Raw genomic sequence first — 17,280 nt, forward strand, 5'->3', positions numbered from 1 at the left:
GATTTTTCTACCCTGAAGATAGAGGCGATACTTTCCTCCGAAACGTCGATTCACACAAAATCTATGCGGCGCCACGTCCTGGAAGGCGGCATTCTTCACAGTCACCGCCGTCAAAACCTCTAAACTTACATAATTGTATTCGGTTTATTTCTATGCATTAATGGATAAAGTCCTGCAAGGGTGTCAAAATATGAAGGAAAATTATTTAAAATATTGAGCTGTAATGCTTCCCATAAGAAGAGTGGATACATTGCCTGCATTCAATTGCGGAGTCAGTGGTTTAATTCTACATTTCATGAACTTAAACTACTTATATTTGAGGAAGAACTGTAGCCTGTTTACCGCTACATCAACAGTCTGATGTGCAGTTAAATCTAAAATACGGCCCTGGACATAGCTATGCTCTTTTCATATTATTACTGAGGAAATTTTGACGAAAACAATCTGCCTAAACTTGAAATCATATTGTAACCCACATTAACGACACGATATAATGCAACCCTATAGGGTTCCACTTTATCACTCCTCTGGAACAGGATACAAAACATTTAAATCAGAAAATATAGAAATGGAAATTTTTTAATGTATTAACAATTCGTTTGCAGGTGATCCATCCATACACAATCGTAGTATGATAGAAATTAATTAACATTTAGATAACATCACTATTAATTTTCCAGCGCTAACTCAGATTTCCGGGCACGCGGTAGCGTAGTTAGTTGAGGCACTACGATACAAGCCGAAAGGTTACGGGTTCTATTCCCAATGAGGTGGATTTTTTTTTCAGTTTCCTAATCCTTCCAGCTACATTATGGCCCTGGGATCGACTCAGCCTGTAACAGAAATGAGTGCCAGGGAGCTCCAGGGGGGGTGAAGGGAGCCGGAACTTAAGACTGACAACCTTACCGCCATCTGTGAGCCGATTGTCTAGAAAATGTGGGAACCTCGACTTCTCACAACTCTATGGGCCTTTCGGCCTGTTACATGAATAAAAAAATTAAGATTTCATTGGTTATTATTAGGTTATAATTAACCGTGTTTTTGTTTAACAACGACAATATTTCGCTCAGCAACATTCAGTATGTTTAAACTCAATAATAGCATTAGGAATTTTTCTTTTCTTTTCTGTTATCCAAAGGGTTGGAGCTATGAATGCTCACCCAAGATTCAGAAGTTAGATTTTTCTTTGTGTCTGCTTCTATGGCTTTCGAAGATCTATCTATATGTTTTCCTTTTTCAATGGGGAATATATTCTATGGAAATCGGAGATCACATCTCCTTGTGCCATCTGTATCCTATATATAACTTTTAACTGATCGCTTCATACCGTCAGGTGTGCTGGTAATTTCCAGGCCGTTTCATACTTTGTTCTGTGACGTCTCCTAAAGTCATCTGCTATTATTATTATCATCATCAAGGAGCCCAGACCTTCTTGAGGAGCCGCCAATTCTGCAGCTACTCAAGAATTTCCCAGCATTTTATGTACCCTGAATGTTCATTACCGTATTCACAAGAATCCTCCACTGGTCCCTATCCTGAGCCAGATCAATCCAAATCATACCATCCCATCCTATCCATCTAAGATTAATTTTAATCGCCTGCAATTTAGCGATCTGAAACATTTCTCGTCTATTCCACAAATATTTTACGTCCTGCACTGTTTTCAAAACAGCGAATTGCCGAATAACTGTTGCAAATATTTGAACCCAGCTGCCAAAATTATTGAAAAAGAAACAATTTTACTATCGGAAACTGGTTGAAGATTTATATGGACTCGAAGCAATGCGTTTAGAATAATTAGCGGCAAACATGGACCTTGCTGAAACAGTCCCAAATTTGTGACAAACTGATTCGTTTCCTGCTTTGTTCGCATTTTGCGAGAACCTCCTCTGTTTCATACCTTGAACATTTCGCATTTTGCGACAACCCCCTCTGTTCCGTATCTTGAACATTTCGCATTTTGCGACCTCCTCCTCTGTTTCATACCTTGAACATTTCGCATTTTGCGACAACCTCCTCTGTTTCATACCTTGAACATTTCGCATTTTGCGACAACCCCCTCTGTTCCGTATCTTGAACATTTCGCATTTTGCGACCTCCTCCTCTGTTTCATACCTTGAACATTTCGCATTTTGCGACAACCTCCTCTGTTTCATACCTTGAACATTTCGCATTTTGCGACAAAACCCATTCGTTTCGTGTCCTGAACGGCTCGTATTCTATAACGGACTTATTCCTTCTAACAAAATCCTTCCTGAACATGACAATATGTAAGATAAATTCACTGGGCTTCTTATGAATATTTTGTATTTGTTCCACAGGTTTATCCTGAGCTACTCGGCATTTGAGATTCTTCATAAGCCTGAAATCTTGTACCGGAATGTGCCGTTTTATGTCCTGTACAGCTGTGATATTCAACAAAGGAAGTCCTCTATGTGAGTTCAAATTAAGGATAATTTTAAAGTAATATAAGCATTGCTAGTCGAGTGTCTTACAGTTACTTATTTAGAATGACTTATAAATCATGATAAAGCCTATTTCGCCACCAGCAAATGTTTTAGTTGTAGCCAACTTCATGTCTCGGAATAACCTGCAGCTTTCAGAACTGACGATTTGGGTTGTCTTGACCATCTGATGGCATGTCTTAGTCTCTAGACCGTTCTGACGATAGTGTATAATACGTAGAATTACTGTGTATTTTGGAATTTTTCCATCGCCCCTTATTCTAGAAAATAGGAAACACTACGTTTCGGAAACTGGGTCTGTTTCCGTCCTCAGGCGAAGGAGGAAAGACACCTACTAAGTTGGGCCCCTTAGAAAGAGTTGATCTCAGTCGCTGGACAATCCCTGTCAGATTTACACAGCTATGTATTCACTTCAGACCGAGCTAATTCGGCTCATGAACTTGGTTCTGTCAGCTAGGTTTCTAATACAAATTTCTACCTCCTTTTCTATCCTAGGTCCACGCATGTGCGTGCTCTATCACAATTTTTATTGTATATTCTCTTGTTATCTCCCGCCGAATTAACCTAGTCTCGGGTGATTAAATAACTGTGTTAATCTGACAGGGCTTATCCAGTGATTGAAATTAGCTCTTTCTAAGGGGCGAGACTGAGCAGGTGTCCTCCCTCCGTCACCTGAGGACGGAAACAGGTCAAGTTGCCGAAACGTGATGTTTTCAGTTTTCTAGAATACCGGACGATATGTAAAGCCCCAAAACCCACTAGTTCTGTCTTCATGTCTTGCATTGCTAATGCATCGCGTTTGGATAAAGATTCGGTATATAGGCCTATGTACGGTGTGTGACGAGGAAGTGACAAACAATTTTTCAGAACTAGTTAGGCCTATTATTAATTTCATACAAATTCGAGTTTCCTTTGATGTTAATAAAGTTGCTAATCTCATAGGCAGAACAAAATCTAATGGCATTGGCTTACGGACAAGAAGAATTCAGAAGGTAAAATTCATATCAAGAGAAAAGCATTTTATGAGGACTGCGCCATAGGCCTTGCACCCTTTTGGGCCTTAAAAGATATGAAAGCCTTATGAGTTAACAACAAATTCATCACACAACTTAATTAATGGTATACAGAAGTGACTAAAACAAACGCGTCTTCAGAATAAGCTCTGACATGCGCACTAAGAGAGAAGGAACTTTAAAATATCAACAAAAAGAAAGAAAAAATTGGGGCAGGTTTCTGTTTTCTAATCACCGTGATAGATCCCAGTAGACCTAATATAGGAAAGGGTGATGATAATGATGTTATTGTAGACACAAGGCCTACGTTGCAAACAGAATTAGGCTAAACGCACAGGAACGAAGTTAATTTGGTAATCATTATCAGGGTCTCCTCACAACATCTGGCTCGATCGCGCAGACACTGCATTGTTATTCGAGTTCGTCACATCTTACACAAAAGCCGAATTAGGATTACAATTTATCATCGTGAACGCAAATTTCGTATTATTCTTCCAATAGCGTTAGGTCCATATCGAAATGAGGAGACACTGTCTTACGAAAAAGACGTGTATTGAACTTTTGTTGTTGATGGCAGGAAATTCCTACCGGGTGGCCAGAAAAATCGTTACGGATGGGGCACTTGATATTTTTCAGCGCAGAACAGATCTGCAGCAATGTCGAGGTTGCAAAAGTAAAATGAAATAAACGATTTAAGAACGTGATTTCCATGGATATTTTGAGCTCAGACAACTGATGAAAATATAACCTACCTACGAGGATTACATCCTGAATTACCTAACATTTTCTGTCGCACAGTTTGAACTTCCCACAGGAGATGAGAATCACTTAGAGGCCCTAAACAAAGTTGATGATACACTGTTTTAACATCTGAACTCCAAATTATGAATTTCGTGTGAAACTAATTATTGTAATCACAATAGTATATCTGGCGGCAGGAAAATAAACAAACCTAGAGAATCCCATTTCGTAAAGCGATTTCATACAGACCAGTGACACAGCGGGCTGTGACATTTGTTCCCATAACCGACCCACACTACAGTACACTGAATGGAGGTTCTTACCGTCTTTGGGCGGAGAGGGGCACTGCGGCGCGTAAGATCCCAGGTGGTACCCCGTGTAGGTGTTCTGATGCATCGGCGGGAAGGGGTAGGCCCCTAGTGCGGTACGCGGGCTGCCGAACCCCGCTGGGTCCACGGCAGAATGGTGATGGCTTGGAGGTCCTCCTCCGGGTTGGGGCCCTCCCTGATTGAAGTGGTGCGCCGCGGGGTGGTGATGCTGGCTGTACGCCGCCGCTGCCGCCGCCCTGATGGGGTTGTACGTCACCCCCGCATGCTGCTGCAGTTCGATAAACGCGGATTTGTTTACACCAGCGACGCTTCCTCCGGTGTTCGTGGCTGTCGTACTGTTCGAAGACGTCGTCGTGTCCTGGTGCGACGTCGGTGGCAACCCGCCGCCACTCGTCAGATGATGATGGTGATTGTGGTGATGCCCGGTGTTGTCGAGAGCGTCCGCGGCCGCCATGCTTCCTGTTGGCGTCGGTGTGTTTGATCCACCACCGCCTCCACTTCCGGCGTTCCCTGAACCGCCTCCTCCGCCGCTTCCTCCACCCCCACCGGCGCCACCCCCCGATCCGAAGGGGCTGCCGAGGTCCGTAAAATTCAGCGTTGTGCCGGTTGCAGCCGTCACAGTGGGGATGATTGTTAGCGCCGACTTCCAGCAACCACCTGGCGAAGTAGGGGTTGCTGGGGTGGAAGATGGAGATGAAAAGGGATGATGGTGATGGGGGTGGTGGGGGTTGAAGCCGAACCCTGCCGTTGCGACTAGTGTGAGATCCGAGGGCACAAAGGCAGAGTTAGGAAAATAAACCGGGCTACAATGTCCAGTGTGAACAATGCCCCTTGCTGTGAACGCTGCTACCTCATCGTGGGGAGGCACACAAGTTTCTTGTAAATAAACACTGGGTAAAACTTTCAGTGGACTGTCACACAGCACCTCACGGCAGTCGTTGGGTCCGACTACGCTGCACACATAAATTACGTGACAGCTGGAAACACCATCTTAATATCTCTTTAAAATATTTAAGTATCTAAACAAATCCAAAAAGCCGTTGTCACTTTGTGTACGTCGAGTATGTATTTTACTGCACTGACATAAAATATTCTTCTTTCAACACAACTTAAAAAACAAGTTGGAAGGAATATATTCTTCGCCTTAATATTCCAAACGTTAATGTAACAAAATGCTATATTTAGTTGTCTTCACTTCATAATCCGAATTAATCCAAGTCACATTTGCAAACAATCAGTTTCACTGACGTCCATGTAATTTAGATGTCTCCATTAAAGAATTCACTTAATTACGATTAAAAAAATATAAATAAATAATCCACACAGCTGTATTTAACAACGATAATAAAAACAACTTCACAAAACCACAATAATAGGTCTCATTAATTCGGAATATAAACGACAGCCAATTACTGATGATGCGATTGGTTCAATTACACTGAAGAGAGGGGAGGGGATTATGAAACTCGCACTGTTTACGCTTCTGATGAGAGAGAGACGGACGAAATATACATTCACACTCAGTACATGTAATTACTCCAAATTATGGCGATTATCATACACGTGTACTGTAATTGTTTGAAAATAATTTATCCGATTATGATATTCTGGAATTAAAACAATATACATGAACGCCAAAATCTTCATTAGGCCTATATGTTGTTCCATCTATCGTAAATTTAATATAACCTTTATTTGTTGAGTATATTTCCGTTTAATTTTCATACTTAATGTCACTTGTTTTTTTTCACGACAATCGGAATAAAAAAATGCAAGTCAAACACAATACGAACACTGCCGTGTTGCGAACACACCTGAAGATTATAGTAGATAATAATGTAAAATTGGCAGTGGTGGTTGCCTACGAGTAATAGCCGTGTTCACTCGCTCAGCTACTGCAACACACTATACCATGACAACAACTTCCCTCTACCACGGCTGCCTAGATCGCACTACTAGCGCAACTTCGCTTCTCGTTCCCTCCGTGTAGGTAGCACCACCGTCCAATGTAGGCGGAGCCTTTGTCGACATGAAAATAGTTCCTCCTCAAATCCGTGACGTTTACACATCTCATTGGTTACAGCGATTCATTTCGATTGGATGATATAGTTCTAATATTCTCCGCCCACAAAGAAGGAGGCTAGTGACACAGCCTTTAATAGACTTTCTGGCTACTAAGGCGGGTCGGGTACGCTCAAAGAATATTTATATATGAGACTGTGTAACAGAAACGGCTTTGGGTATGTAAGGTGGAAACATCACATGCAGGGTTACGAGACGTGGAGTGCTTTAGGGTATGATGTCTACAAAGGCCATATTTATGCCTCATCTATAGTGTCTACACACGTAACGGTAACTGTCATTTTTACAGTATTTCATCAGTATTTTTTGCCTATTTTAATGATACTTAAAACAGAAGCCTTGTCTATAGATTACAAAGAACTGAAAACTTTAAAGTCCAGTGGTTTATATATGTACCACCTGCTGTAACATAAGGAAACAGAGTGTACATGTGTTTGTTCCCCTAACAACATTAACCGGTTGGTCTTTATAGCGGAGAAGTAATGTGTTTCCTGCGAGGTACGAACTTAATTCTTACATAGTATATTTAGAAGAAATATCACAACTCTTAAATTCGTGAGGCAATGAAATATGATCCTAAGTCCTGTAGTACCCGGAACCAAGACTGATTGTGCTGGCGAGGCCCAGCAGCAATTTACCCTACCAACCGACAGAGTTCAAAGATTTAAAACCTACATATTATTATCGTTATATATTCAAGAGGTGTGATTTTATGTCTAATCTATTACAGATATAAGCTGAATTTCTCTGAAATTACCAAAATTTCAGCGAATGTAGTTGCCATATTGTGAGCTGTAGCTGCATAGGGAAAGATCTTGAAGCGAAACCAATGGGCTGACTGAAACACAGATCTCATTGTGCTATACATTAAAGAGTTTGAGGTAGAAATAGACCCAGTCACGCATACAACGTGTTTGTTGTCATTACAAAAGTAGGGCAAAATACAGCATTCCCTCCTGTAGATCTCATATATCAGAGGGCCTATTTATTTCGAAAACATATCAATATTAAAATATTTCTGCGGTTGTAAATTAGAACTGCATTCATGAAGACGTACACGGATAACTATATGCAGATGTTCTAAACAATTTACCATTAGAAAAGGTACGCCCTTATTTGTAAAGAAGATCCAGTGACAACAGAACAGAGTGATGTAGTGGATAGGCTTGGGTCATTTTCAGGAGGTGCTCGGTTCAAGTCTCGGCAGTGTAGTCCACTGAAAATCAACTGAATTTTCAGAGGAATGTGTCGCCTACGCTCTCAGGCCAGAAGACAACAGCGCGATGAGAGCAGCAAGCAGTCATTCAAGATTTTTTCTTCAATTATTCTTTGACGTGAAGACAGAGGCAATATATTCCCTCGAAAAGTCAGTTTATTTTCAACTGACTGCACAGTGTTATATCCCAGAAGATACAATTTTTCATAAGCACAGCTGTGATAACCTCCAAACCTACAAGGTTCTTGTGCGTCTCCCTCCCTCACTCCTTCCAGACAAATGCAAGGAGAGTACCTGTCTTGGTTGGACCATGACTGATTGCTTCTAAATCACTCCCAATTTGCCATACACTCGGACACTGCGCAGTGTAGGCCTACATGCTGACAATGTCGCAAAACAAGGGATCCTATGTGTTTCCGGAGAGATATGAACTGAATTCTTAAACATTAAAATTAACAGAAATGAGTACCAGGAATTAATTAATAATTTTCCTGGGGAGTAAAGCGCGGCCGGCGCGTAAGGCTGACAACCTTACCGCCATCTTTGAGCCGATTGTCTACATAATGTGGGACCCTTAACGTCTCACAACCCTATGGACCTTCACGGCCTGGTACAGGGATAACTTTACTGTTTTCGCCCGCTCCAACACTGGGATTGTGGGTTCGAGTCCCACTCGAGTCATGGATATTTATGTGAGTTTAATCCGTATTTGTGTTGTCCTGTGTGCCTTGAGACAGGCTGATCGCCCGTCAAAGGAGTCCTACAGACCGTGTAAGAAGATTAATAAATTGAAAAATCGTCTACGGTCGAACAAAGGTTTGTAGTCATACACAGACAGACGGATGGATGGATAGACAGAGAGACAGACAGACAGACAGAGAGACAGACAGATAGATAGATAGATAGATAGATAGATAGATAGATAGATAGATAGATAGATAGATAGATAGATAGATAGATAGATAGATAGATTACCTCCATGTTAAGAATGACGTAGAGAAGCCCTATTCTTTCTTAAACTCCGGTAGCCCAATTCTTGTTAGCGTTCACTGCAGGACATTGTAGCTGTGTCGGCTTCAGGCGAAGGCAAGGTAAAGTCGTCCTTGTTCTTGCTTCATGAAGCCCCTCGCCATGAAGACGCGTGAGGGAGCGCCACTTTTCTTAACCAAGGCACCTGATGGACGCGAATGGTGAGCTTCAAGGCCTGGGCGCTTTGCCTTCTCTATTCATTGAATGGGAGGCGGGTGGACTCTCTGGAGGTTAGGAGAGTCTCTAACTATTGCTAGGAATCGAACTCCGACCGTTCAGCACGTAGCCTGTTGCTATATGGACTGAACTGTTCCTGCTATAAGCTGACTATGAAAACAGATAGAGATATCCTTCGTATGCAGCAGGTGACACTAGGAATAGACCCATGTATTGGTTTCGGCCTGTGGGCAGGAACCCTGGGCTCTAAGGAAAAGGGAGTAACACAACTCAGTCTCGTGTTTCCAGAAGCGGAATGATAATTAAATTTAAACTACAGGAGCAGGCCCGCCAGGTGGATTAAATGGAGAGAAATTCCTAATAAGGAACTTCATATGAAAGGTTTCAGGTTGTGTAGAGTCCTGTCTTTTGGGATATAATACCGTGTACTCCGTTCAAAGTCAAACAGACGTTTCGGAGGAAAATATTTCAATTTTCAAAGTTGAAGAACAAGTGAAGCAAGAATCCAATATTAGGCAAATAGCAAACAGGGAATATGGACCCCTGAAACGTCGGCTGAATTCCGACGGACTATACGATGTTATATCCCGGAAGAGAGGGCTATAGAATTTGAACATTTCGCCAAATTTCTGAGCCTATTACGAGTTAAATTAATGGAGGAGGGACAGATGGATAAAAGGTGTAGCATGCAGAAGGTTGAGAAATGCATCGAGCCTACAGAATTTTACGAAGAAATTCAAGGAAAGAGACCTCTTAGGTTGCAAAATTTTCAGTATGATGTTGCATGTGCGATACACACACTTGACGGTAGGCCAAGCGTATTCATAAGAGACAAACCAATCCTCTCGTCAGAGAGGATGTTACATAAGGACTATGACCGCAAAGGCTCAGTTGAAAGAAAAACCTCTGGTCGTGGGTCTCAAGGGACTTGGTGCAAAGAAGAAATGTTTTCCGGTAAGCCGCAAGTCGTAAAGTAACTTTGGCTGTGACTCTGACTTTGAGACCACTTGGGAGTCCTAAGCCCTAATCTTAGGGCATAAAGAAAGTATATATTGAGGATTAAACTGGATTCGAATAAGTTTAAAATAAGGTTCTGCAACTTGATCTTGTAAACACATCATGAATTATTTTCAAACATTTATTTATACATAATCTGCAGACTCTGCTACAAATGTGTATGTTCAATAAGTATTGGCTCGTGAATGAGTTGTGCCCAATGGCGTAATTTAGATATTTTTTGTGCACTTAGGCATCATTATAATTCTTGTATTGGGGTTTACTCAGGTCTGTCTGGTAGAGTTAGGGTGGTGTATCTTTTGAGTCTGTGTGTAGTTTCGCTGTTGTCTAGTAGGTTCACTGCTAGTGCATTTGTGTAGCTTTCTAATTCCACAGAATGTGGATAAATGATTGAAGAGCTATGCGACTATTAGCTTCTTCAGAATGGTTGTGGTGCGTGGTCTGAGGATTTAGAAAATCATTAGGCCACCTAAACCCAATCTGTCGAAACACTACACAAACTCTCGGAAATAATTTCACTTAACTGAGAGTCTGTTCAGGACAGCTGCTACAAAACTTTATATATTCTATAGCCCAGAAGTTTAATGCAAACTCAGAAGTAATCAGTAAGTTGCCGAAGTTAGACTACCAAAACATGAAACGTGAAGAACTAGAGGAAGATATTGATGATGACGATGATAATGACGATGATAATGATGATGTTAATGAGCCTCATTATCCTTGCTTACAGGCTTATGGTATTCTTGGCCTCAGCCTGTCCGATAACTCAGATGTTACGTATTGTCATGTGTAGGGAGGTACGCGTGACAAAAATGACGGGTTCTAGTTCGGATGACTGGATTTATTTTCACCTAGGTTACAATTTCTCTTAATCACACTTAAATACAGCGCTATTGTTAATTTACACAGTTTGCAGTCACCGTTGCACACGCACTAGGATTCTCAGTTTCCACTAGTCGTTTCCTGGCAACGGATCTCAACACCAAAAGTAGCACTTCAAATCACTGTGAAGTCTTCTTGCTATTTCGCCTGGAATGCCGATGTTTTCAATGTGGTCTGCGCTGAGGAATTACCTTGAAGACAATTTACTTGACCAGTTCAGTTGTCAGTTGTCAACTGAGGGCTGGCAGTTGAGTTGAGCTCTGCGAGGGAGGCTGAGAAGAGATGGCGCTATTGTTCATTTGGTAGCTGGCAGTCAGTTCTCTACTGGAATCTTGAAGGAAGCTGAAGAATCTCCACTGTTAACATCCGTTACCAGGAAACGACTGTTGATGACACTGCAGGCTGGAGAAGACTTAACGTGGAATTCAGAGACAGCGCTGTAAGTACTTGTAGTTCCGAGATGCTTGTAGAAGTGGTTAATAAATCGATTCACTAATCCAAACCCCGTTTATATTCACACCCATAAAAAGTGATGTTATGAATCAGCCCATGTGATCTTCTCTTTTGTTTGGCATTCATAAAGGCAAAATCTCGAATTAAAATACAGACTTAATAACTTCATGGAGGAGAGTCTTTTTAGAAGCTTAAGTCTCTCGGCTGCTTGAGAAATCCATGTTTCTCGTGACACTTAATATTTATTGCCTTCTGTTAGACAAATATTTATTTACTTACTTACTTACTCCTTAGTTCATGGGGCACGCGGTAGAGTAATTGGTTCAGGCACAATACTACATGCCAGAAGGTCTCGGGTTCGATTCCAGAAGAGGTCATTAGATTCTTCACTTTACCTAATCCTTCCAGCAGCACTATGGTCCTAGAGTCAACTAAACATCTAACAGAAATGAGTATCAGGAAACTTCCTGGGGAGCAAAGGGCGGCCGGCGCGTAAGGCTGACTATTTCACCGCCATCTGTGAGCCGATTGTCTAGAGGAAATGTGGGAGCCTCGACGTCTCACAACTCCTATGGACCTTCACGGCCTGTTACAGGGATAGCTTTAGTTTTTTAACGAATTTCTTGCACGCAGTAATGAACCTTCATATTTCACAGAATCAGTAGAGTCCGAAGGCCAACTGAGCGATGTCCAGCTTACCAAGAAGCAAGCTATTTCTCGAAGAAAAACTCAGTTCCAGTTCTAGTTAGTTATGAACAGGAGGACAAGGTAAACTTTTTGTGTTAGGACCGTTATTATCCCCACGAAGTTTCGTATAGCGATGAATTATGCAGAGCACAGGAAACTTCTAAGGAAATCTGAAATACCGGTAAGTTCGTACGAAACAGGGTAGCTAATTCAGTAAGCCTACAGTGACAAAGCTATGGGCCGTCAGCCGGGAAATCGAGGTTCGATTCTCGATAGACGAAGAGATATCTCCGAGTCCATCGTGGTATCATAAGGGCATAGTGGACTATTAGTGTCGTGGCGCTCAGTTAAGCACAGGGACAACTTAATAAGAAGCTCGTGACTTAAAACATGCTTATGCTTACGGATGGTATCAGCATAGAGAAACCATAGACAGGTGAAGTTGACTTAGGATTGACCCTATTTAGGCCGGAACCTAGAGTTAAATATTAGGCTTAAGTGTTCCCTACATATAAATACTCCTATAGGCTTAATAATAATGTCACGATTTAGAGGGGTGTGCGTGACTTATAGACGAGTGTTCGTCTGGATGGTTGGATATGCTGACTGCGTATACACACCGCTCAGAATTACAGTTAATTACAGCGCACTAGGGTTCTCAGTCTTCAATAGTCGTATCCTGGCAACGGAATTATAACAGTATCGCTGTCACTTAAAATCATATAGGAAGCCTTTTTGCACAGCCTAATTCATTTCTTGCCGTTATTCTGCTACTGCCAATTACGAAGACCGGACTCAATTCAATTCCTCTGCTCCCGTGCTCATATCCCGGCAGCTGGCGTCTAGAAACTCGACCAACTCCTTGAGTCTGAGTTTTATGTTACGACTAACGGTCAGTTGGCCAGCCTATGTTGGAATAAAGCACCTATTTGGGGCCTAACGCCATATTTTTATTACTGTCAGACAGCTGTGGGTTTGTTGATGTGGGGCGCTCTCTCTAAGGAGATCACGGGTCTGTCGTTCATAGTTGTTGCTTGCAGAAAACACAGCTTCTCTTTTTCTGGAAGGCGTGTTTAGAGCGCCATTGCGTAACAATGAAATGTTCTAGATTTTAGCATGCGCAAACGTTGTTGCGGGAACGTGTTTATTTAGCGGTTCCCTATCATTGTTCGTCTATTATTTCTTATTATAATATGTTGCGTAGCAGCGGATATTGTTTCACGGTTGTTGTCTAGAAACGAATGTTGTTTCAGAACCGTTCTCCAACAACGGCCGTTTCTCTGATTTCCCAGTTCTTGCTTTGAGTAAATATGCCACAATATGTAATTAACAGCAGAAGGTAAGCAGACAACAGCTTACCAATTTGCCCATAACTCTCTGTTAGGGAAATGAAATCGAATTAAACATTTAGGTTTAATTGAGGTTTGCTCACGGAGAGAGTGTTGCATAGTTGTCATACTTCAGCACATCGACTCTCCGTGCGGTAAAACTTGCCTATCTATCCACACGTCAGTGAACCGAGATAACGCAGTCGGTATAGCGATTGGCTAGTGGCTGGACGACCGAGGGGTCAGAGTTCGAATTCCGGTAGGGTTTTCCTTCTTCACGCCGTTCAGACCGGCTCTGGGGCCACCTAACCTGAGCACATGAGGTTATTTATTCTTTTTCAAAAACAAATGTAATAATGATTTATTTCTCTCAAAAATCCGGCTCTGAGGCTAACCGGGTCTCCTATCCAATGGATATCTGGGGATTTTCCCCCGGGGGTAAAGCGGTCGGGGCCTGAAGCTGATCAATCACCTCCAACTAGTGCCGAGGTCAAGAAACTGTGGATCTATACATCCAGTCCCCCATTCGCCTACATGGCGTGGTGTTTAATTAGTTAAACACAGGGACACATTTTTGCCTTATCCACAAGCGGGCCGCCTTGGAGGCGTAAGGAATACATTCCCAGAGGTTACATATGTGCCCATATACGCTACAGAAGCACACGAACAGAAACTAGAGCCATTAAAATCAAATCATGTATTATAATATGTTGAACGCTGCCAGGCAACGTTGCTTAGCGATCAGCTGCCAAAGCTTTGCGAGCTCCTATCAGCAATGAATACGATCATGGATGGAGCTATGTTAATTTAATGTATTTCAATATAATTTTTTGGGGTGTCACGTGAAGTAAACTGAAAAATTATTACGGTCTAGTAAGCATATTTCGTGAGGATTTGACAAAAAATCACGGTCTCTTTAAGAGGTAAAAGAAAAGATAAAGTTATCCCTGTGCTTAATTAATTAAGCACGTCATAAAGGCGTATGAGTAAGAGAATGTATAGATCCACATTTTTTTACTTCGACGCTAGCTCGAGGTGAGTGGTCAGCTTCACACTTCTGCCGCTTTACCCCCGGGGGAAGAGCCCGCGGTACCCATTGGATACGAGACTGGGTTAGACGCAGAGCCACTTTTTAAGAAGAATAAAACATCACATATATTTTTTGAGAAATAATAAATAACCTCATGTGGTACAAGAATCTACTGCCGGACCACAGTGGGTCCGCTTGCCAAAAGTCGTAAAGCCGCAATATCTGCGTGGTAAAGTGTTACAGACACAGGGCTGCTATAGGTCATATATATAGTAGATCAGCTGTATTACTGAAATACTTTGGAGCCTTAAAATCTGCCGTCAAAAATGTTACATTATCAAGATTACAACCTTCCGAAAAGTTACACCATATGAGTATATGTAGTTTGATATTTCATTCATGTTTATTCATCAGTGGCTCTGCAGCCCTTAGTTGGGTCCTAGCCTCTTCTAACCTTTCGTAATCTTTTGTACACAGAGAGTGGGACTCCTTGGAGGAGTGATGAGCCCGTCGCAAGGCCGCGCGGCCAACTTGATCTGCAGGTAGTTTGATATGGAAGTACTGAAGTTTAGGAGAAACCAGCTGCTTCCATTTTCAGGGTAGTACGATCCTTCTAAACAATTTACCAGACTCTATGATGGAGCATCTTAATATTCCCACCTTTGGAACCTCAAATCCCCATAAAACTCAGTGGTTTCAGTCCACAAGCGAACTATACCTACCGAGAGAACGCCGCTTGTAGGCGAAGTTAGTCCAAGTTTAGCGGATAGAGGGTGTCACATGGTCGTTAATTTCGGTTTTGTAGACCGGAGCCGTTATTTTCTTGAAATAGTTCCTCAATTATCCCCACGAGTCTGAGTGGACCCCGTTCCAGACCCACTACTTTCCATAAAGTCTTGTAGCGCTAGGAATCGAACCCGGAACCTCTGGATCTGTAGCCAGGACCTCTGACCACTAGGCCACAGAGGCGGTTTCCAAGCTCCCATACCGTCACTAATGTATGTTTACTGCCGCTCTGTCTGCAACCCTCTGCAGTCTCGTTAGCTCTGTCCCTCCAACCCTCATCATGTTACTGAAGCACCAATAAATGTCTTTATTACACACCAATAACTCCAACAATACCCCGAAACTACCCCTTGCGGTCAGGGCCCGATCTTCGGTAATTATTTGTGGAAAGGTTAATACGCAAATCCCTAACCTGTCTCGTCTTCTTTTACAAAGAATCGAACCGGAAATGGGAGAGACCACCCGAGGAGCTCTATACTGCAACCACGCATAGGTCCCGCTTCCTTTCTTTGCCTGGCGAAGGGCTCACTACACGTCACTACGGCGGCAAGCAAGGAAGAGAGAAGAGGGAAAGGAAGTGGGGAGGTACAAAGAGACAATATGTTTGGTAGTGGGGGAGGCGACCGCCTCTGTGGTCTAGTGGTCAGCGTTCCTGGCTACAGATCCAGAGGTCCTGGTTCGAGTCCCAGCGCTACCACATTTTCTGATAAGTACTGGTTCTGGAACGGGGTCCACTCAGCCTCGTGAGGATAATTGAGGAGCTATTTCAAGGAAATAGCGGCCCGGGTCAAGAAAACCGAAATTAACGGCCGTGGGGATCCGTTGCGCTGATCACGCGACACCCTCTATCCGCTAAAGTTGGCACTAACTTCGCCGAAAAGCGGCGGTCGCTGGGTCGGTATAGTTCGCTTGGGGATTAAAACCACGGAGATTGTTTTGTTTTTGTTGCTTTGTAAGGAAGACAAGTTACTATACTTCCGGTTTTGAAGGTTCCCAGGCAGTACCCGCTCTTCCTTCTGGTACAGACGATGCACAAGATCGAAATTAAGTTTTTGCGACCTTGGTAAGGCTACATTAGGGCGATATTTGTGATGTTACCATTAGAAGAGCTGCAGGTGTAAAAAGCAGCGCATTCGCGGGTCGCAGGACCTCCCGGATTCAAACTTACTACTGGCCTGTCGTTCGGCATTAATTTTAGTCTGTATAGCGACTGGCTGCGGGCTGGGCGACCGAAATGTCGGAGTTCAAGTCCCGGTATTATCAAGAATTTTCTTTTCTCCAAATCGTCCAGACCGGCTCAGGGGCCCACTGACCATCCTATCCGATGGATACTGGGACTCTTTCCCCGGGTGGTAAAGCGGCAGGGGCGTGAAGCTGACCACCCACATCCAACTAGTGCCGAGGTAAAGAAAATGTGGATCTATACATCCACTCCCCAATACGCCTTCACGACCTACTGCTTAATTAGTTCAGTACAGGGACACCTTTACCTTTACCCCAGCAGGAGCCCTACGTGGCCACTGCTTTATTTGGTAAAACTTAACATAGGCCTACTTCTTTTTATGTGCACGTTTGGTTGAGCGCGAGACAGTTCTGTGTAACATCCACGGAAAGCATATGCACACACAAGCGTACAAATATACATATATTTATATTTGTGATTATTTCAGTATTGCTAATGTGAATATGTGTTTCTTTATTATGACACCGACCGCATAGAAAGCGAAGAAAATAAGGGGCACACACAGACACACAGACAGCTGTACTCATTTTGTATAGTGACTAGGGGAGGAGCTGGGTGGACGAGGAAGCGGGGTTTGATTACTGGCACGGACAAACCATCTTCTCTTACCTCCACAGCGTATAGACAAAAATTGCAGACCACATAACCTCGTATCCTTTTGATACTGAGGATAAAGCAGCTGGGACCTGAAGCTGCGCCACTCATCTCCATTTAAGTCCGAAGTTAAGAGGGAAGGGCTGTACCATCCTACACGTCCACAGGGAGTCATGCTTAGTTAAGCACAGGTTACGTTTATATTTGC

General features: G+C 42.8%; 1 protein-coding gene across 2 annotated transcripts in view; it reads right to left on the reverse strand.

The window, feature by feature from the left end:
* LOC111864748 (homeotic protein distal-less) overlaps nt 1–6,483 on the reverse strand; it is a 270,217-nt gene extending 263,734 nt beyond the window's left edge. For both annotated transcript variants that reach the window (XM_023852254.2, XM_023852245.2), the window contains exon 1: nt 4,543–6,483. In XM_023852254.2, coding sequence (XP_023708022.1) covers nt 4,543–5,002 — 460 coding nt within the window. In that variant the 5' untranslated portion in view covers nt 5,003–6,483. The remainder of the gene's footprint in view (nt 1–4,542) is intronic.
* Nucleotides 6,484–17,280: the final 10,797 nt, after the last annotated feature.

The sequence above is a fragment of the Cryptotermes secundus genome, unplaced genomic scaffold, assembly GCF_002891405.2.
Source record: "Cryptotermes secundus unplaced genomic scaffold, Csec_1.0 scaffold522, whole genome shotgun sequence".
Classification (NCBI taxonomy): Eukaryota; Metazoa; Arthropoda; class Insecta; order Blattodea; family Kalotermitidae; genus Cryptotermes; species Cryptotermes secundus.